Source organism: Xyrauchen texanus, chromosome 4 (assembly GCF_025860055.1).
Source record: "Xyrauchen texanus isolate HMW12.3.18 chromosome 4, RBS_HiC_50CHRs, whole genome shotgun sequence".
Classification (NCBI taxonomy): domain Eukaryota; kingdom Metazoa; phylum Chordata; class Actinopteri; order Cypriniformes; family Catostomidae; genus Xyrauchen; species Xyrauchen texanus.
Window position 1 is genome coordinate 635,001 of NC_068279.1, and position 25,048 is coordinate 660,048.

The 25,048-nt window shown below is 43.3% G+C and overlaps 1 protein-coding gene across 1 annotated transcript in view; it reads right to left on the reverse strand.

Annotated features, from left to right (window-relative positions):
* The window catches only part of LOC127636920 (peripheral-type benzodiazepine receptor-associated protein 1-like), a 114,580-nt gene that overhangs the window by 51,410 nt on the left and 38,122 nt on the right, over positions 1 to 25,048 (reverse strand). Inside the window, exons 6-15 of the mRNA XM_052117724.1 lie at positions 24,718 to 24,846; positions 20,358 to 20,534; positions 15,609 to 15,752; positions 7,691 to 7,852; positions 7,158 to 7,241; positions 6,974 to 7,063; positions 4,708 to 4,830; positions 4,514 to 4,618; positions 4,251 to 4,301; positions 2,103 to 2,304 (exon numbers count right to left, since the gene is read on the reverse strand). Of these exons, the coding sequence (XP_051973684.1) occupies positions 2,103 to 2,304; positions 4,251 to 4,301; positions 4,514 to 4,618; positions 4,708 to 4,830; positions 6,974 to 7,063; positions 7,158 to 7,241; positions 7,691 to 7,852; positions 15,609 to 15,752; positions 20,358 to 20,534; positions 24,718 to 24,846 (1,267 nt within the window). The remainder of the gene's footprint in view (positions 1 to 2,102; positions 2,305 to 4,250; positions 4,302 to 4,513; positions 4,619 to 4,707; positions 4,831 to 6,973; positions 7,064 to 7,157; positions 7,242 to 7,690; positions 7,853 to 15,608; positions 15,753 to 20,357; positions 20,535 to 24,717; positions 24,847 to 25,048) is intronic.

Genomic DNA, 25,048 nt, shown 5'->3' on the forward strand with positions numbered 1-25,048 from the left:
CACAGACAGACTCACAGACAGACAGACACACAGACAGACAGACAGACAGACACACAGACAGATACACACACAGACAGACTCACAGACAGACAGACACACACACAGACAGACAGATAGTTAGAAAGACAGACAGACAGGTAGACAGACAGGCAGACAGACAGACAGACAGGCAGGCAGGCTGACAGACAGACAGACAGACAGACAGGCAGGCAGGCTGACAGACAGACAGACAAACAGACAGACAGATATTCAACAAAAGCTGTATATATATATATAATTGTTAGTTCATATGAATGAATCACACCTTGATCAATGTTAATGATGTTTAAAGTTTGACATGAGTTGTACATTAACATCAATTCTGCATTATGAACTCAAATGAACAAACAATGGACATTAATGATGATTAATAAATAATTGATCATTACTTCATGATACACAAAGAAACGTTTTCCTAATAATATTATTAAAAATAAATGAATAATAAGTCTTCTCATTGTTTAATTTGTTTTTAACCCTTGTGCGACCTTTGGGACATTTTTTATCATTTTTGCTGTTAATGCCAACGGCATATATTTAGCAAAAGATGTGTAATTATGAGGGAATTTTGATATATCAACCTCAGTTCCTATAACACATCTATAATACATCTATAATACATCTATAACACACTGTAATAGTCACACTCGGGACCTTCAGGACAAAAATGTCCCCATTAAAACAGCATTATTTGATCTCAGTGCCATTATAGCATAAAATCATGATTTCTATGATATTATTCTTTCATTCTGGACTCCTGGCTTCAACATTTCCATTTTAATATTTTCCACCAGATGGCGCCATTCCCTCATGTTTATCCTGTGGAGCAAATACAAACTTTCCCCAATTCTCTGTTTACTGTATTATAGAGACCTAATAATAATAATAATAAATTGATCAATTGTCACACTTTATACATACATTTCTGCATATATATGGTGAAATTATTTATTTTTCACATATCCCAGCTAAGCTAAGCTAAGCTGGGGTCAGAGTGCAGGGTCAGCCATGATACGGCACCCCTGGAGCAGATAGGGACCCCCCATCTGAGGGTTGTCCCCCCCTAAAATATCATTCAAATATGTTGTATTGTAAATAATATAATGATATATTCTTAAAATTATTGTTTAAGAAATAAAATAATACAAATGCAAACGGGGCAACAACAAAAACCCCCTTGGTGTCCCCTTCAAAAATTGCTCTTGAGAATTGTTATGTTTATTGTCCCCCCCCCCAATATTTTGATGAAATTTTCGCCCCTGTGTTTGAGAGTGTGTGTGTGTGTGGATGTGTGTAAGTGTGTGTGTATGTGTGTAAGTGTGTGTGTATGTGTGTAAGTGTGTGTGTGTGTGTGTGTGTGTGTGTGAATGTTTGTGTATGTATGTGTGTAAGTGTGTGTGCGCGTGTGTGTGTGTGTGTGTGTGTGTGTGCGCGTGTGTGTGTGTGTGTGTGTGTGTGTGTGTGTAAAATCAACAGTGGAATTATATTTAAAAAATGACATTTAAAGGGTTAAAATCCTGAAATTGAATGAATATTTGGTAGTTATGATCAGGACTGATGTTAGTCAGTGAAAGTGGAAAATAATATTAATATATATTATTACGGCAGTTTTTTGATGCAGATATTTTTGTCCTCTACAGACGTCAGAGTAACTTTTTTTAAATTGACGTTATAAATAAAGACTATTATCATAAAATAGACACCGGCACGTTCTGATTGGATGAGACACTTCCTAAGTGGATATCCTCACATCTGATCCTGCACATTCATTCTATGCTAATGCAGAAAGTTGCGCTGTAATAATAAACGACTAAAGTAACAAGAACCCTTAATAACAAGCACGTGTAGACCTGTCACGTCCCACTCTGTATCTCACTCGCGGACCAATACAGTGAGTATGAACACAGCCCAGAATAATGAGCACTATATAGAGTACCAGACCCACAGACGGCTTCGTTACCCTCCAAACGCCAAACTGTGATCTCTTCCCATGAGGCATTTGTGCCTGGAGAAACACTCACAGAGCTCCCACAACAAAACATACCAAAATTAAATTAGCATACCAGTCTCACCGGGCAAGCCGTTGGTCAGCTGGGTCAAACTGGCACTGGACAGCAATTCGGGTCCCGACAGGTCAATCTTTGAAGCCTGAACCCGGAATTTATCCAGCTCATGTGAGAGCAAACCGAACTGCTCGCTCTGGCTGCGGCATTTATCCTCAAGATCCCGAACTTTTGACTTCACACAGATAATCATATGCACATGCTAATTAATATTCATAAGGAACATTCATGTTAACACACTCACAGACACACACACACACACACACACACACACACACACACACAGACACACAGACACACAGACACACAGCACACACACACACACACACACACACACACACCAGCTTGATCACTGTAACATTAGTTTACATGACAGAAACTATCTTGAAGTAAAAGTATGGCACTTCAAATAATGTATTAATGAAAGTTTGTGTCCTAAATATATTTATTATGTAGTAACTGATTTTAAAAACAATAAGACACTCAAGGCTGTGTTTTATTGTGATTTACTTCGCTTCGTGTCATGCCTAACAATGACCTTCATCTGCCAATAAACCTCTTTAATGTTTTCCCTAAAGACACAAAGTGTTGAGGACCGACAGACAGGGGTACTGATCGGGATCTGGAGGGGTTATGATACCTGCATGTAGTCCAGTGAACTCTGGTCAGCCATCAGAAGAAAAAGTACAAGAAGAATCATCATCAGTATTCAGAGCAGATATTAGTTTAGATTAATAAACAGTGCAATCCAAGAGCTGTTGAGCGACATCACTGTTGAATACATCCAAATCCAAAGTCATTTTCCATTGAAGGTATTTGTCTAATAACCATTTACATTACAGAGCAAATAAATAATTTATAATAGTTTCTGACCTGATTCCGCACACACACAACCGGGCCAATTTGGTTACCCCATGTGACTCTACCCTCCCTAGCAACCAGGCCAATTTGGTTACCCCATGTGACTCTACCCTCCCTAGCAACCAGGCCAGTTTGGTTACCCCATGTGACTCTACCCTCCCTAGCAACCAGGCCAATTTGGTTACCCCATGTGACTCTACCCTCCCTAGCAACCAGGCCAATTTGGTAACCCCATGTGACTCTACCCTCCCTAGCAACTGGGCCAATTTGGTTACCCCATGTGACTCTAGCCTCCCTAGCAACCAGGCCAATTTGGTTACCCCATGTGACTCTACCCTCCCTAGCAACCAAGCCAATTTGGTTACCCCATGTGACTCTACCCTCCCTAGCAACCAAGCCAATTTGGTTACCCCATGTGACTCTACCCTCCCTAGCAACCAGGCCACTTTGGTTACCCCATGTGACTCTACCCTCCCTAGCAACTGGGCCAATTTGGTTACCCCATGTGACTCTACCCTCCCTAGCAACCAGGCCAGTTTGGTTACCCCATGTGACTCTACCCTCCCTAGCAACCAGGCCAATTTGGTTACCCCATGTGACTCTACCCTCCCTAGCAACCAGGCCAATTTGGTAACCCCATGTGACTCTACCCTCCCTAGCAACTGGGCCAATTTGGTTACCCCATGTGACTCTAGCCTCCCTAGCAACCAGGCCAATTTGGTTACCCCATGTGACTCTACCCTCCCTAGCAACCAAGCCAATTTGGTTACCCCATGTGACTCTACCCTCCCTAGCAACCGAGCCAATTTGGTTACCCCATGTGACTCTACCCTCCCTAGCAACCAGGCCACTTTGGTTACCCCATGTGACTCTACCCTCCCTAGCAACCAAGCCAATTTGGTTACCCCATGTGACTCTACCCTCCCTAGCAACCAAGCCAATTTGGTTACCCCATGTGACTCTACCCTCCCTAGCAACCAGGCCACTTTGGTTACCCCATGTGACTCTACCCTCCATAGCAACCAGGCCACTTTGGTTACCCCATGTGACGCTACCCTCCCTAGCAACCAGGCCACTTTGGTTACCCCATGTGACTCAGCACGTCCTGGATTCAAACTCGCGACTCCAGGTGTGATAGTCAGCGTCAATACGCGCTGAGATACCCAGACTGGGCGAGTATAAAGGCCCATCACTAACCCAAAGAACAACATAATCAACATAATAACAATAAATGATATAGGGTTCATTTAACATAAAACTAGGAAACCAATGAGATTTGAAGCTCACCTCCAGCATTTGCACGACACCTTCATGTTCTCTCTTAGCAAATAACTGAGCCTGTGGAAGCAGAACACACATTTCAGAAGAGTTTACATCTCACCACATATGTCGCTCATATGACTCATATGATCCTATTTAAATTAAACAATCAATAGTTCAGAAGCATAGCATAAATCAACCCAAGAGTATCATTCTTGACAGTTGCGTCGCAATAATTCATAACATGGACGAAATGTAATTTATTGCATGAAAGACGGCGTGCGACTGACCCGCTGCAGTCGTTTGATCTCATCATGTTTGAACTTGAGGATCGCCAGTGCCTGTTCATGCTCCAGTTCCAGCTGCTGCCTGCGCTCGGCCACCTCTCGCATGTGCTGCCATCGCATGCAAACACACACAAGTCACCAATATACACAGCAGAAGTGTTGAGAAAAGAAATGAAGATGTGACATGAGCGTGTTACCTTCAGGACCTGCTCTAGGTTCTCCAGCTTTGCTCGCAGTCGCTGGTTCTCCTCCAGAACTGAACTATGCTGAGCGCTCAAATCTGAGAGCTGTTCCTTCAGCTCGTCATTATCATTTGGAGACTACACAAAATATACGGACACAGAAAACACCCACATTAAAGTATGTCCACCCGACAAATTCCCTACTTTAAGATTTTCAGTGCTATGCCATGGCAAAGTGTTCGGAGTGGTTTTGGAGCGCCAAAAAGCACAAAGGGAGCCACTGGCGTCGCATTGGGGGAGATGGGGGGGCACACGTCCCCCCCAATTCTGTGAAGGGGGTGATTTGTCCACCGCCAATCATGCACATGTCCTTGTATATATATATATATATATATCTGTGGCAGGGCGGAGGGCTGGGCCGGGTCGTGTTCCTACACACCCAGTCCAGTATTAGGCTAATCAAGCCTCCCGAGAGGGATAAAGGTCGACTGCAGAGGATCGTGCGGGAGAGAGAGATAGTTTACGGACATGTCCGTCGTGTGTGTTTGTCTTTTGTTTAAGTTTTATATTGAACTATTATTTATCGGGAAGGAGGAGGGATACACTGTAGTAGAGTTCTCGCCACTACCGTCCACCCCAACGGAGCAGCCGTGGCCATCTGCCGGGGGACGAGAAGCCCAGCCGCCTGAAAGAGGACGATTCAATTTCAATTCAATTCAATTCAATTTTATTTGTATAGCGCCTTTCACAACACACATCCTTTCAAAGCAGCTTCACAGAACATCAGCATTAACAGACGACAAAAACTGCAACGTCCATAAAGTCGATTAATCATCATTGTGTAATTTAGACAAAATTTGATTTGACGATGGCCGCGGACAGCAAGGGGAGAAGGGGCTCCTAACTGACCGCCTGGAGTGGTCAGGCCGCTGCCAGGGGCGGAGGAGTTCCCTACCAGCCGCTGAAACGCGGTGGGGTTTGAGACCGCCGACCGCGAGCGGGGAGGGGCTCGCTGCCGACCGCCTGGAGCGGGAGAACCGCTGCCAGGGGCGGAGGAGACCCCTTCTGTTCCCCGAGAACGCGGCAGGGCGTACCGTCCACCAGGGGCTGGAGGTCTGCCTCTGATCCGCCCGGAGAGGCGCGGCTGTCGTCCGATAGAGGGTGGAGGAGTGGCCGGGGAACAAGCTACGTCATATCGGAGAACTGGCGAGTTTTTTTTCTTCATCTCTCTCTCCTCTCTCTCTCTCACTGCCGCTCTGCGTTGGCCTTTTCCCTCTCTTTTAAATTTTACAGTGTTTTTTGGGGGTACTACACTGTTACAGGAAGTACCCCCCCCCCCAGTTTAATTATTTCTGTTTCCCTCCCCTTGTCCCCTCCCTCGTCTAGGTAGATGGGGATGACCTGCCGGCAGGTCCAAATAAGAAAACACATATCTCTGCACCAGAAAATCGTAGAGACTTCCAGGTTGACTTATTTCACTCAGAATAGCAAGGAACCTTGTTAAGTATCATTCTGGTAACTGCCTAGCCACCAGATGGGGTTACCCTAGCAACCAAGTAACAAATCACACATCTCCACACCAGAACATCGTTGAGACTTCCGGAATGACTTATTTCACTCAGAATAGCAAGGAACCTTGTTTTGTATCACCCTGGCAACTGCCTAGCAACCACATGGGTTTTTCCCTAGCAACCAAGAAACAAATCACGTATCTCCGCACCACAACATCATAGAGACCTCCAGATTGACTTATTTCACTCAGAATAGCAAGGAACCTTGTTTTGTATCACCCTGGCAACTGCCTAGCAACCACATGGGTTTTTCCCTAGCAACCAAGTAACAAATCACACATCTCCACACCAGAACATCGTTGAGACTGTATGTTGGATTTACTTATTTCACTCAGGATAATAAGGAACCTTGTTAAGTATCACTCTGCTGCCTAGCAACCACATTTATTAGAATTCTGATTTATCCTTTTGTGTTCTTTTGAAGTTTGAAGAGGTGGTCACCATACATTTTATGACATCACTGAGCACAACATTTTTCTCAATTTCTCCCTTTGTGTTAAGAAAAAGAAAAAGTCAAATAGAGTTATAACAACACAGGGGTGAATAAACAATGACTGAAATTTCCTTTATTGTTTGAACTAACTGAGATTAACTCTAACTTTAACTAATATATATTCTGTAATAATCCTTTTTTTGTTTCAAAACATAAGCTCAAAGAGCTTTACAAAAAATTGGAAGGTTATTTTAACAACTTTATAAGTTTCAGTCACCTGTTGAAGCAGCTGAGCTCTCCTCCTGAGGAGTTCTGCCTCTTCCACTAAACGCTCATTTCTGCTGCACTCCTCCACTAGCTGACTCTCCTGTTGATCACACACACACACGCAGACACAGCCTGTCAGTCTGACTTGTAGTAATCACTCACTATACCTGTTAGAATATGAGAAACACACTCACTAAATCGAGACATCGCTTCTGTCTCTTTCTCACTTCATGCTCAAGAGATTCACATTCTTTCCTCTTCTTGCCCAGCTCACTTTCCTGTAGAAACATCACACGACTCACAAACATGGAAGTGCAACATCAAATTGAGAGAGGGCATCATTGAAAGGGCACTTGTGGAAAATGGTAGTTATGCCAGTGTGCTTGGTATTTTTTCAGGTGGAGTCGGGGCACCTTTTCAATGCAAACATTTGCATATATGTAAATGCTTGATGCCAGAGATGCCCATTTTAATGTACTGTATGTATATATGGATCACTGACAAATAAGCCATCGTTGTGTCCATGTTGATTTTATGCATTTTAGAAAAGGATTTATAGAAATTAGTCCCAGAAACAATATCAAAATGACTTTGAACTCATAAACTGAAAACATGTTCTTCAAGTAGGTGTTTTGCGTCAATGGCGTTTTTGATGTAATGAGCGTCACATAATTGACTCATGTACAGGGTATTTATTGGTGATGATATAAATATGATGTCGTCTTACCAGCAAATGCAGACGTTCTTCAGTGGTCTGCTCTAGCTCGTGGGCGGGGCTTGTGCCCGGACCAGGCTTCACTTGTGTCTCTGGCTCCACCCCCTCTCCAGGAGTCTCCTCCCTCTTAACAGGGGCTTCATCTACTAATGTGGGCGGGGCTTCAAATGCAACCTGCAGGGGGAATATGACATTTACAAAAAATGCAAAATAATAGTTCCCACTTTAGGCAGAATTTCTTTGTTGGCTTTGATTTCTTTCTAGGCTTCATTTGAAAAATCCAATCTCTTATTATTTTCCTTTTGTTTTGGGGGTGAATAAGGACCTGGGCATTCTCTTTGCCAAGAGAACAGCTCTGAGTCTTCTCCTATAATCCCTGATGAGGGATGAGAACACATGGTGATCTGAGATCATTCCTCCATACAGAATCTCTCCAGATCCTTCAAATTCAGAGGAGCATGTTGATGGACTCTTCAGGTTGCCCCACAGGTGTTCTATGGGGTTCAGGGGACTGGGATGGCCATGGCAGAACCTTGTTTTTGGATCATTGTCCTGCTGGAAGATCCAACCAGAGCCCATTGTAATATTTCTGGCGGAGGCAGCAGGTTTAGATTTAGGGTCTGTTGGTATACGATAGAGTCCATGATGCCATGAATCCAGACAAGATGTCCAGGACCTCTGGCAGAAAAACAGCCCCACAACATCAAAGATTTAACCGTGGGCATTGGGTGGTACTCGTCTCTGTGTGCGCCAAACCCATCTCTGGTGTTTGCTGCCAAAAAGCATCTGAAGTTCCAGTCGTGTGTGGCAAACTGAAGACGCTCGAGATTGTTGTTGGATGAGAGCAGACCTCCCAGACCACTTGTGGTGATGCAGGTGATGTCTGATGTATATTTGAGACTTTCTGAGCCTGACTAATGTCAGCAGTTCTCCAGATGTGATCTTTGGAGGTTCTTTGGCCACTTGAACATCCTCCTCACCGTGTGTGGAGACAATATAGACACACGTCCTCTTCCAGGCCAATTCTTCAGATCTCCAGTTGATTGGAACTTGTTCATTATTGCCCTGATGGTGGAAATGGGTATTTTAAATGCTTTAGCTATTTTCTTTTAGCCACTTCCCATTTTGTGAAGCTCAACAACGTTTAGCCGCACATCAGAACTTTATTCTTTAATCTGACCCCCTGTGATGGATGATTAAGGGAATTTGGTCTGTGTGACCTCATATTTATTCCCCTGTGAAACAGGAAGTCATGGATGATGTCATGTTCCTGGTCACCCAGGTGCATTAAAATGTAAATGAATGGGAATACACTTCAGATATATTTTACTCATAAGGATTTCTAGGGGTGTCATTAATTGTGGCCATATTAATTTAATAATGAGATATTTCCCCTCTTTCAATTGTTTAACTTCAACTAAATGTTACATTTTTGTGAGTTTTAAGGATAAATGATGCAGATTTCTTTTCACAGACTTCTTTGCTCATATTTAGCAATGATGCCAATATTTCTGGCCACAACAGTAATACCGTTTATAGAGACTATTAAGGTAAATTTGGAGACAAGATGTCATTTGGTGTCGGCTCGTTCTTTACTCAGAGGTTAAGTGTCAAATGCCTTAGCGGCTAATTTTAGTGACTATGCCTACTTACACTCTAAGTGGAGCTATTCCACTGTGGCCAAAGCCATGACCTGAAACAGGGAGTTGTGGTGGCGTAGTGGGCTAAAGCACATAATTCGTAATCAGGAGGTTGCTGGTTTGATCCCCACAGTCACCACCATTGTGTCCTTGATTAAGACACTTAACTCCAGGTTGCTCTGGGGGGACTGTCCCTGTAATAAGTGCACTGTAAGACACTTTGGATAAACGTGTGGAGTGGTGGTAGCATAGTGGGCTAAAGCACATAACTGGTAAGCAGAAGGTTGCTGGTTCGATCCTCACAGCTCCAAGGAGCAACCTGGCGTTAAGTGCCTTGCTCAAGGACACAATGGTGGTGACTGTGGGGATCGAACCAGCAACCTTCTGATTACAAGTGTACCACTGGCAGTCGCTTTGGATAAAAGTGTCTGCCAAATGCATACATGTAAAGAAAAGAACCGCCATCGCAAGACAGCTGAGAGGAAAAGTCTTCCTTTAGTTGCATCAGCGCGCAGCTGTTATACACACTCTCACTAATTGGCCAACACACCCCCTGCTGGCATGTCAAACGTCATTGTGCAAAGATATAATCATGAAGTTTACCAACTTAAGACTATAAGCACAATAAATGTGAGTACAAGCGTAGAGATGCAACAACACTAATAATATCCCTGAATTACTCGTGTAATAACAGATTTGAGCCACTCATCTAACCGCAATATTTAACTGTCAGCAACTATTGTAACATATCAAATGCTGTGTAGATTATCAACAAAACATACATCTTGAATACCTGATATCTTAGAAAGACTTGTGAATAGGTGTGCATCTAGACTTAAAGGAATATTCCGGGTTCAACACAAGTTAAGCTCAAACTTAATGTTGATTACCACAAAATGTATTTCAACAAGTCCCTCTTTTTCTTTAGTAAAGCACAAATGTGTGTTCCAGTGAGACACTTCCAATGGAAGTCAATGGGGTATTTTAAGAGGGTTTAAAAGGCATGTGTGATGCTTATAATTGTATAAAAGCACTTAAATTAATTCTGTTAAAACTTGTGCATTATTTGAGCTGTAAAGTTTTGTATTGTTTTTGCAGTTATTTTAGTGTTTACAGTGTAATGTCGTCATGGCAACAAAGCTGTAAAATTGTCTAATTTCCACAGATGTGGTTTATAAGTGATTTAATGACAGTAAAATCATGTTAACACACATATTGTTTATGTCTTGTGTCTATACTAACAGTGAGTAATTTAAAGGGACAGTTCACCAAAAAAATGAAAATTCCCTCATCATTTATTCACCCTCATGCCATCCCAGATGTGTGTGACTTTCTTCAGCAGAACACAAATGAATATTTTTAGAAGAATATTTCAGCTCTGTAGGTCCATACAATGCAAGTGAATGGTGACCAGAACTTTGAAGCTCCAAAAAGCCCATAAATGCAGCATAAAAGTATTCCAAAATACTCCAGTGGTTTAATCCATGTCTTCAGAAATGATATGATAGGTGTGTGTGTGAGAAACAGATCAATATTTAAGTGCTTTTTTACAATAAATTCTCCACTTTCACATTCACATTCAGGCACCTACTGGTCAGGGCTGGCCAAAGGTGGAGATGCAGAGTAAAAAAGGTCTTAAATATTGACCTGTTTCTCTCCCACACCTATCATATCACTTCAGAAGACATGGATTAAACCACTGGAGTTTTATAGTTACTTCTATGCTGCATTTATGTGCTTTTTGGAGCTTCAAAGTTCTGGTCACCATTCACTTGCATTGTATGGACCTACAGAGCTGAAATATTCATGTTCTGCTGAAGAAAGAAAGACAAACACATCTGGGATGGCATGAGGGTGAATAAATGATGAGAGAATTTAAATTTTTGGACGAACTATTCCTTTAACATTTACCCATTGACTCCCATTGTAAGTGTCTCACTGTAACAGATCTTTTGGAAAAGTGCAATTTTCATGCCAGGGCAATGCACAACGGGGCATGGCTGGTAGTGCCTGCGCTATCTGTGGCCGTGTAGACCAAAAAATTATTTTAAATATTTCAGGATATATGCCTGACATTTAACAAGCCCCGCAGTTACTGCGCAAAAGAACGTAAGACACAAATGGGAAATATTTGCATTCTTTTAATGCATCTAATGCCAATGCACAGACATGCATCTCCAATGTCTACTGCCCAGTGACTTATTTCAGATTTTGCACCTCTTCATTTAAATAGACCTCTTACACACACACACACACACACACAGATAGTGTGAGCACCCTCAGCCATGCCCAGATGCATGCCCTCCAGAAGCTTACGACCAGCGGGTGAGCGGTGCCTTGTGGTGCCATCTCACAGACACACAAAATCACTTTTTATTTTGACATTGCATGACAGAAAAGGACTATTTAATTAAATCTCACTTGACCATTAGCGCTTTTCATGCACTATTCCGGCAACCCGCTAATGCCAGCTGTGACTTGGCACATGCATGCACAAAAATGCCTAAATTTTATACATTCATGCCCACTGACTTTGAGCCTATACCATAATGCATAGCACTGCTCTTAAGACGTGTAGACTTCATACTAGTGGCATGCTTGTAAAAGCCCAAATAAGCTCAAAAATCTGAACACAGTTAAAACAAGATAAATTCACTTGAGAAGCAAAATGTCATTAGATATGTTTGCATTTATACTAAAGTTAAGGCTCAACAAACCCCTGAATAACAGCCCGTGTGCTCTTAACCGCCATATATATCTCATACTGGTACTGAACTAGAAAGATCTGGAACACAGTCGAATAACAGGGTTTGCATCTAAAAGCCGTGTTTTATCAAGCCCTGTGGCTGTTGAAGCGGTCCCATACGCCAGCCTCCGTTGGCTATAAGCACATTGCTGTAATCCCCACAGACTTCTGAATCGGGTAACTGGATCACTTCTTTAAAAAGCACCTTAATGGATTGGCCTGCTTGCTAGTTTTCCTTTATAGTGCATGCATCGAATGCACTGACACCGAACGCACTGATATCTATTTGCACTGGCAATCTGTCGGCCCGCGGCAGAACAGCACATTCAAACTCACCCAATCCGGCAGAGCCACATTTGGTCAGGCGGCATCCAAGCTAGGCCTGAAAGTCAACAATACTCTCTTGCAGATCTTGCACAATGCATGCATTCTTCACGAGTCGCAGTTGTACCATCAAAAGCTATGTGATCTGTGGCTCAAATCCACCGAGTTTGGAGAAGCTGTTAGGGTCGTAATCGTACGTGAGCATGCGTTCACTGACGAGAGGACAGGTGAGTGTTAATATCTGTCCTGCACGGATGGCACACACAGTGTATAATCGCATATAACTTATGCATGACACATCGTCGCAGCATTTGTGGCTGCAGGATGTGTTTAAACGTCTGTATCTCTCCTGATGTACACAATGTACATGCATTCTTGTATGCATCATAACACATGAATTGGACCTACCCCTCTCCTGTGAGCTGATGGACAGTCAGGTGTCCCTGTGTGGATGTGGTGGACCAAAAGTAGGGATGTCTGTGGGAATCTCTGGTTTGCTTTGGGCTAAAGTCGTACCATCCAAAACCCTCTCAACACTACCACGGCAACAGCCAGCGGATTATGGGACCGTACCATTCTACTGTGACAGGGGATTATAGAGCATACAACATGGCTCCTTTCTGTGTGTGCGTGTGTCACAAATGACCAGATTACCCACACTGGCATTCTCATTCGGGCTTTAGAGGGACAGAGAGGAGATCTGAGATTGAAACTTCATATGATCTTAAATTGGTGCATTTTCATACTAACAAAACTAAATTGCAATTGAACTAAAGCAACATTGAGTGCAACAAAGGCGCAACATAAATAAAACTATATTATTATTATTATTATTACAAAAAAGTAAACTAAAGTTAATAAGTACATTTTAATAATAATAAAAAATACTATAATTAAATAGCAATTTTGTCATGATACGATGATTATGTATAATGACAATATATGTCAAAGTGTCAATAAACATTATTATTATTATTATTATTATTATTACTATTTTTTATCCTCTTTTCTCCCAATTTTTGAATACCCAATTCTCACTACTTAGTAGGTCCTCGTGGTGGCACTGTTACCTCAATCCGGGTGGTGGGGGACAAGTTTCAGTTGCCTCCGCTTCTGAGACTGTCAATCCGCGCATCTTATCACGTGACTAGCAACCGGGACAATTTGGTTGCTTACCACAAGGAGGTTACCCCATGTGACTCTACCCTCCCTAGCAACCGGGCCAATTTGGTTGCTTACCATGAGGAGGTTACCCCATGTGACTCTACCCTCCCTAGCAACCGGGCCAATTTGGTTGCTTACCATGAGGAGGTTACCCCATGTGACTCTACCCTCCCTAGCAACCAGACCAATTTGGTTGCTTACCACGAGGAGGTTACCCCATGTGACTCTACCCTCCCTAGCAATCGGGCCAATTTGGTTGCTAAGGAGACCTGGCTGGAGTCACTCAGCACGCCCTGGATTCAAACTCACGACTCCAGGTGATACTCACTGAAATACTCAGACCCCTCAATAATTAAACATTATTAATAAAAAAATGCTGCGAAGTAAAATTATAATTTACAATATTATGATGAATACATTTTAAAAAGCAATGTTGAGATGAGACAATGATTATGTATATTGTCAAAATAAACAATCATATAATAATAATATTTATAAACATAAATAATACAATTCTAGTTATTAATATGATTAGAATTATTATTATAAAAATATCAACAATTATTAATGTAATTTTTACCATAATATAACTACATTTAAAAAGCAATGACACAAATATTACGATTAAATCAACATTTTCTGTCAAAATCAACAATAATCGCTAAACAAAGTATTTTTCTCAAAACCACGATTATTAACTGAACTAGTAAAAGAAAATAGATATATAAACACATTTATAATTATTATTATTATTATGAATAAAATATGTAAATTAAAACGAATAATTTTACAATATTACAATTATATTTAAAAAGCAAAGTTATGAGAGAATGATTATATATAATGTCAAAATACGTATATAAAAAAATCATTATTACTAATTATAATAATAACAAATATTTATATAATCGTTTTATTATTAAAATATTTAATAATTGCACCATACTGTAAAATAGTTGAATTAAATTAAATCTAAATTGGCTGCCAAAGCAACAATGGTCTCAACACAAAGCGTTATCCACGTTTATTAACTGGACTAAAGCAACATGCTTAACTAATTATTTATATAAATAAACATTATTATTATTATTAATAGAAAAAATATGAAAAGTAAAACGATTAATTGTTACAATATTACAATCCGATTCCATTTATAAAGCTATTTCGTCATGATACAATGATTGTCAAAATGTGTCAAAATATATAAAACACATTACTATTATCACTATTAATAATTATTAAACATTATGAATATCATTTCTGTCAAGTTCAATTTATAATTTTACAATACTATAAAAAAACTACATTTATAAAGCAATAAAAAACAATGGCCTCTAAACTCAGATTTGTTTCTGATTCCCAGACAGGGGAAGTCATTTAACGCTGAACGCCTCATTAAAACACCAGACTTTACACGCCAGGAACCATCAGAAACGCCGTTTAAACGCATCAGCCTCTCGCATGGCGGTCAGCATATGAAGTGGCTGATTAGCCAGTATTACAGATTATGATGTAGTCCATTACATAAGAGCAAAAACATCATTCAGTCCAGCGTAAACACACTATTAGCACTGAAAGCCCACAGGAACAGCAGCATCATCACCACACGCACACACAATAATCCTGACACGCCTTGTTACAAGACATTTCTATTGAGCTCTTCTTTGCTCAGTGTAACATTAATGTAACAGTGGATAGAAACAAGAATGTCAACTTACTGTAATACTGTTGCATTTATAACATGCGACTATTCTAATAGTGTGAATGGATGTTTATACATGAAAACGCCTCAATACAGGGGGGTCAGACGTTTTAAGTTGTGCATCATGTTCATCAACGGCCTTTCAGAAATGTTCATAAATATATTCTTGTACATGTTAAAGGCATTGATAGCAAAGATGATTATATTAGTTGTCAAACATGCAAGAATAAAAGTGGCATTGAGCCTTGGCTCTCATTATTGTTGTGATTTAACCTTTCAATCACAGTTCTAATATGGCTTTTATTCAATTGTATTAATATTTGTGAAGTGTCTGGTGATGTTTGGTGGTCTTACCCTCGTCTGTCTGTCTGCGGGGGTCTCTGCTGTCGCACTGCTCTGATCTCTGACGGAGGTGACAGACAGCTGTCTCTGCAGACGCAACACCTCTTTCTGTGACTCCTTCAACAGACGCTCAAACTCACTCACTCCTATAGGACCCTGAGAGAGAGAGAGAGAGAGAGAGAGAGATGGAGAGAGACAGAGAGAGAGAGAGAGAGAGAGAGAGAGAGACTGTGGCTGAAAGTCTTCGACAGCATCATCAATCCTATACTTCTATATGGTTGTTAACATTTACATTTACATTTATGCATTTGGCAGACGCTTTTATCCAAAGCGACTTACAGTGCAATTATTACAGGGACAATCCCCCCGGAGCAACCTGGAGTTAAGTGCCTTGCTCAAGGGCACAATGGTGGTGGCCGTGGGGTGGCCAATGACCTTCTGATTAACAGCCCTGTGCTTTAGCCACTACGCCACCACCACTCCATGTGTCTGTCCACTACGCCACTACGCCACTCCATGTGTCAGATTTTGTTAAATCTGGGGCCCCAAATATAAATTAAATTATGAATATTGGGACAAAAGCCCAGTTGAAATTTTCCACCTAGAATTCAGAAAAAATATCCTGGGAATTCACAGAGATGCTCCGAGTCTGGGTTGTAGAGGAGAACTGGTCTGGTACCCTCTCCTCACTGAAATCCAGAAGAGAGCAGCTAAATTCTGTTTCCATTTGTCAGACACACCTCCAGATAATTACCATCACTGTGCCTTTACACACACAGGACTTACCCAGAAAAATATCAACTAAATTCAGACCCAGAGAGGACAGAATGTGTTCACACTGCACTGAAGGAGTCTGTAGAGACGGGTCGACAATGACAGAACCGGAGACCCAGAGAGGACAGACTGTGTTCACACTGCACTGAAGGAGTCTGTAGAGACGGGTCGACAAAGACAGAACCGGAGACCCAGAGATGACAGACTGTGTTCACGCAGCACCGAAGGAGTCTGTAGAGACGGGTCAACACAGACAGAACCGGAGACCCAGAGATGACAGACTGTGTTCACGCAACACCGAAGGAGTCTGTAGAGACGGGTCGACAAAGACAGAACCGGAGACCCAGAGAGGACAGACCGTGTTCACGCTGCACTGAAGGAGTGTGTAGAGATGGGTCGACAATGACAGAACCGGAGACCCAGAGATGACAGACCGTGTTCACGCAGCACCGAAGGAGTCTGTAGAGACGGGTCAACACAGACAGAACCGGAGACCCAGAGATGACAGACTGTGTTCACGCAGCACCGAAGGAGTCTGTAGAGACGGGTCGACAGAGACAGAACCGGAGACCCAGAGAGGACACACTATGTTCACGCAGCACCGAAGGAGTCTGTAGAGACGGGTCGACAAAGACAGAACCGGAGACCCAGAGAGGACACACTGTGTTCACGCAGCACCGAAGGAGTCTGTAGAGACGGGTCGACAAAGACAGAACCGGAGACCCAGAGAGGACAGACTGTGTTCACACTGCACCGAAGGAGTCTGTAGAGATGGGTCGACAATGACAGAACCAGAGACCCAGAGATGACAGACTGTGTTCACGCAGCACCGAAGGAGTCTGTAGAGACGGGTCAACACAGACAGAACCGGAGACCCAGAGATGACAGACTGTGTTCACGCAGCACCGAAGGAGTCTGTAGAGACGGGTCGACACAGACAGAACCGGAGACCCAGAGAGGACAGACTGTGTTCACGCAGCGCCGAAGGAGTCTGTAGAGACGGGTCGACACGGACAGAACCGGAGACCCAGAGAGGACAGACTGTGTTCACGCAGCACCGAAGGAGTCTGTAGAGACGGGTCGACACGGACAGAACCGGAGACCCAGAGAGGACAGACTGTGTTCACGCTGCACCGAAGGAGTCTGTAGAGACGGGTCGACACGGACAGAACCAGAGACCCAGAGAGGACAGACTGTGTTCATGCTGCACCGAAGGAAGTCTGTAGAGACGGGTCAACATGGACAGAACCGGAGACCCAGAGAGGACAGACTGTGTTCATGCTGCACCGAAGGAGTCTGTAGAGACGGGTCGACATGGACAGAACCGGAGACCCAGAGAGGACAGACTGTGTTCACGCTGCACCGAAGGAGTCTGTAAAGACGGCTCGACACAGACAGAACCGGAGACCCAGAGAGGACGGACTGTGTTCACACTGCACCGAAGGAGTCTGTAAAGACGGCTCGACAAAGACAGAACCGGAGACCCAGAGAGGACGGACTGTGTTCACACTGCACTGAAGGAGTCTGTAGAAACTTGGTCGACACAGACAGAACCGGAGATCCAGAGAGGACTGACTGTGTTCACACTGCACTGAAGGAGTCAGTTGAGACGGGTCGACACAGACAGAACCGGAGACCCAGAAAGGACGGACTGTGTTCACACTGCACTGAAGGAGTCTGTAGAGACGGGTCGACACAGACAGAACCGGAGACCAAGAGAGGACAGAATGTGTTCACACTGCACCGAAGGAATCGTGGAGGATTAACTTCTTTGGCAGCGATTACCTCAATCAAGCCTTTCCGACAGATGCGGATTAAACCTGCACAACATTCAGAAGGAATATTGGACCATTCTTCCTTACAGAACTGCTTCAGCTCAGATATTTTCTTAGGATATCAGGTGTCTCTCTTGGAGGATATTCCACAGCATCTCTATTGGGTTAAGGTCTGGACTCTGACTGGGACACTCCAAAAGGGGTATTTTCTTTTTCTTAAGTCATTCTGTAGTGGATTTACTTCGATGTTTAGGGTCATTGTCCTGCTGCTTCACCCAACTTCTACTGAGCTTCAGCTGGCACACTGCCACCCTGACATTCCCTGACTTGGGAATTCATTTTTCCCCGATGAAGGCAAGTGGTCCAGTCCCCGAAGCAGCAAAGCAGCCTCAAATCATGATGTTCCCTCCACAGTACTTCACTGTTGGGATGATGTTTTCATGTTGGTACATGGTGCCCTTTTTATGCCATACGTAGTGCTGCGTGTTCTTCCCAAACTATTCAACCTTAGTTTCATCAGTCACAAAACATTTTCCCAGTAGCGTTGTGGAGTGTGAAGGTGGTCTTTGAAAAACTTCAGGTGCGCAGCAATGATTTTGTTGGAAAGCAGCATCCTTCATGATGTCCTGCCATGAACACCATACCTGTTTAATGTTAACCAGTTCCAATGATTCCTTCAAGTATTTATCTGTCCCTCTTGGGTTCTTCTTTACCTGATTGAGCATTCTGTGGTGTTCCCTTTGAGTCGTCTTGACAAGACGGCCACTTCTAGAGAGAGTACCTATAGTACTAAATCATCTCCATTTATAGACCGTTTGTCTAACTCTGGACAGATGAATATCTAACGGCCACGTCTAGAGAGAGTACCTATAGTAGTAAATCACCTCCATTTATAGACAACTTGTCTAACTGTGAACAGATGAATATATAATGGCCACTTCTAGTGAGAGTACATATAGTACTAAATCATCTCCATTTATAGACAGTTTGTCTAACTCTGGACAGATGAATATCTAAGGGCCACTTCTAGTGAGAGTACCTATAGTATTAAATCATCTCCATTTATAGACAGCTTGTCTAACTGTGGACAGATGAATATCTAACGGCCACTTCTAGTGAGAGTACCTATAGTATTAAATCATCTCCATTTATAGACAGCTTGTCTAACTGTGGACAGATGAATATCTAACGGCCACTTCTAGTGTGAGGACCTATAGTACTAAATCATCTCCATTTATAGACAGTTTGTCTAACTGTGGACAGATGAATATCTAACGGCCACTTCTAGAGAGAGTACCTATAGTACTAAATCATCTCCATTTATAGACAGTTTGTCTAACTGTGGACAGATGAATATCTAACGGCCACTTCTAGTGAGAGTGCCTATAGTACTAAATCATCTCCATTTATAGACAGTTTGTCTAACTGTGGACAGATGAATATCTAACGGCCACTTCTAGAGAGAGTACCTATAGTACTAAATCACCTCCATTTATAGACAGTTTGTCTAACTGTGGACAGATGAATATCTAACGGCCACTTCTAGAGAGAGTACCTATAGTACTAAATTGTCTCCATTTATAGACAGTTTGTCTCACTGTGGACAGATGAATATCTAAACATTTCCAGATAACTTTCTAACCCTTTCCAGATTTATGCAAAGCAACAATTAGTAGCTCTAACCCACACCTCCAACTTCCTTTTATTAATTGGACACCAGGTTTGCCAACTCCTGACTCTAAATAGCTTTTATTGACGTCATTAGACGAAGGGTTCACATACTTTTTCCAACCTACATTGTGAATGTTTGAATGATGTATTCAAAATGTATAAGAACAATAACATAATTTGTGTTATTAGTTAAAACAGATTGTGTTTGTTCATTATTGTAACGGAGATGAAGTTACTATCCATAAATGCAGGAAATGCCAAGGGGTTCACATACTTTTTCTTGCCACTGTAGACAAGCAAATGTGGAGGAATTATTTTATAAAATTGGCAATTACTAAAAAACATTGATAAGACAACATAAAATGCAATGTGTGCACTTGTTTTGGGCCACATTTGAAAAGTGATGAAGTCCAAATAAACAGTAAAACCTGGCGTGAGGGCATTCTAAGATGTTGGTGATTTAATTGCTGCCTTCATTAAAATAGTAACTGTGAAATAAACCTGTGTGTGTGTGTGTGTGTGTGTGTGTGTGTGTGTGTACCTTCCCCTGTCTCGGTCGTGATTCCAGTTGTCTGCACTCGGTCTGCAGCGCAGCGATCTGCTTGTCTTTAGACAGCAGCGTGTATGCGTGCTGCGCCAAATCTCGCGCTCTCTGACGGGCAAACGCTCGCTTGTACTGCTCCACAGTGCCCGCTTTCATGGGCATGGGGGAGTTCACCTGGACACGGCATAAAAGAAAGGCTCACAGATTAATAGAGAGTATAGAAGTTCATGAATGACAACTTCTTTGCCATGAACAACCATCCACAAACATCTACACATTACGATGCGAGTCAGCGTTATTAATAACTTCAGATTATTCTTCACAAATGATGCAGACAGCAATCCACACAGTGCCCGCCCACTTTTTCAGTCGTTTTGCTTCTGGAACTATTCTTGTACGCCATGAACCAAACCAAACAGCTCCGAGGTGAATCACAACACAACAAACTTTGATTTAAAGCAAAAACACATTTGAAAATCAGACCAAAAGACAAAATAATCTCTGCGTTTTAATTATAATATTATTATTCGTGAGAAAAATCCTGAGATATATCAGCGTGACTGTATTCAATGTGTGTGATTGAGTGTGTGTGTGTGTGTGTGTGTGAGTGAGTGTGAGTGTGAGTGAGTGAGTGAGTGAATGTAAGTAAGTGTGAGTGAGTGAGTGTGAGTGAGTGAGTGTGTGTGTGTGTGTGTGTGAGTGAGTGTGTGAGTGAGTGAGTGTGTGTGAGTCTGTGTGAGTGAGTGAGTGTGTGAGTGAGTGAGTGTGTGTGTGTGTGTGTGAGTGTGAGTGAGTGTGTGTGTGAGTGTGTGAGTGTGAGAGTGAGTGAGTGAGTGTGAGAGTGTGAGAGTGAGTGTGAGTGAGTGAGTGTGAGTGAGTGTGTGAGTGAGTGTGTGAGTGAGTGAGTGTGAGTGAGTGTGTGAGTGTGTGTGTGAGTGAGTGAGTGTGTGAGTGTGAGTGTGTGAGTGAGTGTGTGAGTGAGTGTGTGAGTGTGTGAGTGTGTGAGTGAGTGAGTGAGTGTGTGAGTGAGTGAGTGAGTGAGTGTGTGAGTGAGTGAGTGAGTGTGAGTGAGTGTGAGTGTGTGTGAGTGTGTGTGAGACAGAGTGAGTGTGTGAGTGTGAGTGTGAGAGTGAGTGTGAGTGAGTGTGTGAGTGTGTGTGAGTGAGTGTGAGAGTGAGTGTGAGTGAGAGTGTGAGTGTGAGTGAGTGTGTGAGCATGAACGTGAACGTGAGTGAGTGTGAGTGAGTGAGAGTGTGAGTGAGAGTGAGTGTGACTGAGAGTGAGAGTGAGAGAGTGTGAGAGTGAGAGTGAGTGTGTGTGAGTGAGTGAGTGAGTGAGACAGAGTGAGTGTGAGTGAGTGTGAGTGAGAGTGTGAGTGAGTGAGTGTGTGAGACAGAGTGAGTGTGAGTGAGTGTGAGTGAGTGTGAGTGACAGCGTGAGTGAGTGAGTGTGTGTGAGACAGAGTGAGTGTGAGTGAGTGAGTGTGAGTGAGTGAGTGAGTGAGTGAGTGTGTGAGTGAGTGAGTGAGTGTGAGTGAGTGTGAGTGTGTGTGAGTGTGTGTGAGACAGAGTGAGTGTGTGAGTGTGAGTGTGAGAGTGAGTGTGAGTGAGTGTGTGAGTGTGTGTGAGTGAGTGTGAGAGTGAGTGTGAGTGAGAGTGTGAGTGTGAGTGAGTGTGTGAGCATGAACGTGAACGTGAGTGAGTGTGAGTGAGTGAGAGTGTGAGTGAGAGTGAGTGTGACTGAGAGTGAGAGTGAGAGAGTGTGAGAGTGAGAGTGAGTGTGTGTGAGTGAGTGAGTGAGTGAGACAGAGTGAGTGTGAGTGAGTGTGAGTGAGAGTGTGAGTGAGTGAGTGTGTGAGACAGAGTGAGTGTGAGTGAGAGTGAGTGTGTGTGAGTGAGTGAGTGTGTGAGACAGAGTGAGTGTGAGTGAGTGTGAGTGAGTGTGAGTGACAGTGTGAGTGAGTGAGTGTGTGTGAGACAGAGTGAGTGTGAGTGAGTGAGTGTGAGTGAGAGTGTGAGTGAGTGAGTGAGTGAGTGTGTGTGAGTGTGAGTGAGTGAGAGAGAGTGAGTGAGTGAGTGTGAGTGAGTGTGAGTGAGTGAGTGTGTGAGTGTGTGTGAGTGAGTGTGAGTGAGTGAGTGTGAGTGAGTGAGTGAGTGAGTGTGAGTGAGTGAGTGTGTGAGTGTGAGTGTGAGTGAGTGAGTGAGAGTGAGTGTGAGTGAGTGTGTGAGTGTGAGTGTGAGTGAGTGTGAGTGAGTGAGTGTGTGAGTGTGTGAGTGAGTGAGTGAGTGAGTGTGTGTGAGTGAGTGTGTGAGTGTGAGTGAGTGAGTGTGTGAGTGTGAGTGTGAGTGAGTGAGTGAGAGTGAGTGTGAGTGAGTGTGTGAGTGTGAGTGTGAGTGAGTGTGAGTGAGTGAGTGTGTGAGTGTGTGAGTGTGAGTGTGAGTGAGTGTGAGTGAGTGTGAGTGTGAGTGAGTGTGAGTGAGTGTGAGTGTGTGAGTGTGAGTGTGAGTGAGTGTGAGTGAGTGAGTGTGTGAGTGTGAGTGAGTGAGTGTGAGTGAGAGTGAGTGTGAGTGAGTGTGTGAGTGTGAGTGTGAGTGAGTGAGTGTGAGTGAGAGTGTGAGTGAGTGTGAGTGTGAGTGAGTGAGAGTGAGTGTGTGTGAGTGAGTGAGTGTGTGAGTGAGTGTGAGTGTGAGTGAGTGAGAGAGAGAGAGTGAGTGAGTGAGTGTGAGTGAGTGTGTGAGTGAGTGAGTGAGTGAGTGAGTGAGTGAGTGTGAGTGAGTGTGTGTGTGAGTGAGTGAGTGAGTGAGTGAGTGTGTGAGAGTGTGAGTGAGTGAGAGTGAGTGTGTGTGTGTGTGTGAGTGTGAGTGTGAGTGTGTGTGTGAGTGTGTGAGTGAGTGTGTGTGAGTGTGAGTGAGTGAGAGTGAGTGTGTGTGTGTGTGTGAGTGTGAGTGTGAGTGTGTGTGTGAGTGTGTGAGTGAGTGTGTGTGAGTGTGAGTGAGTGAGAGTGAGTGTGTGTGTGTGTGTGAGTGTGAGTGAGTGAGAGTGAGTGTGTGTGTGTGAGTGTGTGAGTGAGTGAGTGTGTGAGTGTGAGTGAGTGTGTGAGTGTGTGAGTGAGTGTGTGTGTGTGAGTGTGTGAGTGAGTGAGTGTGTGAGTGTGAGTGAGTGTGTGAGTGAGTGAGTGAGTGTGTGTGTGAGTGAGTGTGTGAGTGTGAGTGAGTGTGTGTGTGTGTGAGTGTGAGTGTGAGTGTGTGAGTGAGTGAGTGAGTGTGTGAGTGAGTGTGTGTGAGTGTGAGTGAGTGAGAGTGAGTGTGTGTGTGTGAGTGTGTGAGTGAGTGAGTGTGTGAGTGTGAGTGAGTGTGTGAGTGTGAGTGAGTGAGAGTGAGTGTGTGTGTGTGAGTGTGTGAGTGAGTGAGTGTGTGAGTGTGAGTGAGTGAGTGAGTGAGTGAGTGTGTGAGTGTGAGTGAGTGAGAGTGAGTGTGTGTGTGTGAGTGTGTGAGTGAGTGAGTGTGTGAGTGTGAGTGAGTGTGTGAGTGAGTGAGTGAGTGTGTGTGTGAGTGAGTGTGTGAGTGTGAGTGAGTGTGTGTGTGTGTGAGTGTGAGTGTGAGTGTGTGAGTGAGTGAGTGAGTGTGTGAGTGAGTGTGTGTGAGTGTGAGTGAGTGAGAGTGAGTGTGTGTGTGTGTGTGAGTGTGTGAGTGAGTGAGTGTGTGAGTGTGAGTGAGTGAGACGGGCTGACACAAACAGATAACAGGTGTGTTGCTGTGACCGTCAGTCTTTACCCATGAGCAGCAGCTGGACTATAATTACAGTGTAACACATCTACAAATATTCTATGTGCAAAACGGTGTAGTTTGATCTTGTGTTGTGTAATCAGGGTTGTGGCTGAATCTCACTGTGAACAAAAGTTTGTAAAGATCTTTCATGTAGACAATATTTAACTTGTCATGGTCATTGAGAACAAAACCAACACCAGCAAAAGACTTCAGAAACTCCCACAACCATTAATAAAAGCTCATCTGTGGTTCGGTAAGAGCTTTAGAAATGAAACATGAGACTTCTGAAGGAGCACTAAACACTGGGAGGGTGGATCAGGCGTGGAGAATTGGTTTGTATCGTTCAACTGAAAAGACGTTGAATGAGTTAAAGGAACAGTTCAACCTAAAGTGACTCACAAAAGTGTCACAAAAGCAGCTCGTATGATCCATGCGCAATATTCAGAGTCTTCTGAAGACATGCAATAGTTCCGTGTGAGGAACACACTGACATTTAAGTCGTTATTCACTGAAAATCTCCCCCTCCGCAATTAAAACCTTCCGACACGTTGCATCACAATAGAACGGAGGATGTAGAAATGAGTCCGCACCACTTTCAGGTTGGCCTCCTGCAGTTTCCGCGCTCTCTCCTCCAGTCGTTTGGCGATGACGGCGAGTTCTGTGTTCTTCCTCCTCAATCTCGTCACCTTCTCCTCCGTTTCTGGAGAACTGCTCTTCCGCTGCGGACAGACGGATCGCAGGTCAAGCGTTATTGCAAGGGCTAACAAGTGCGCAAAACATCAATCAATGTTCAAACACAATGTGTTTTGTCTTTTGATCTTTAAAGATCAGAGGGAGAAGACGAGGCTCAAACGTGCATGCTGTGATTTTACCATCATGCTGAAAAAGTTACATAGTTACATTTGAACCACAGATGGTTTG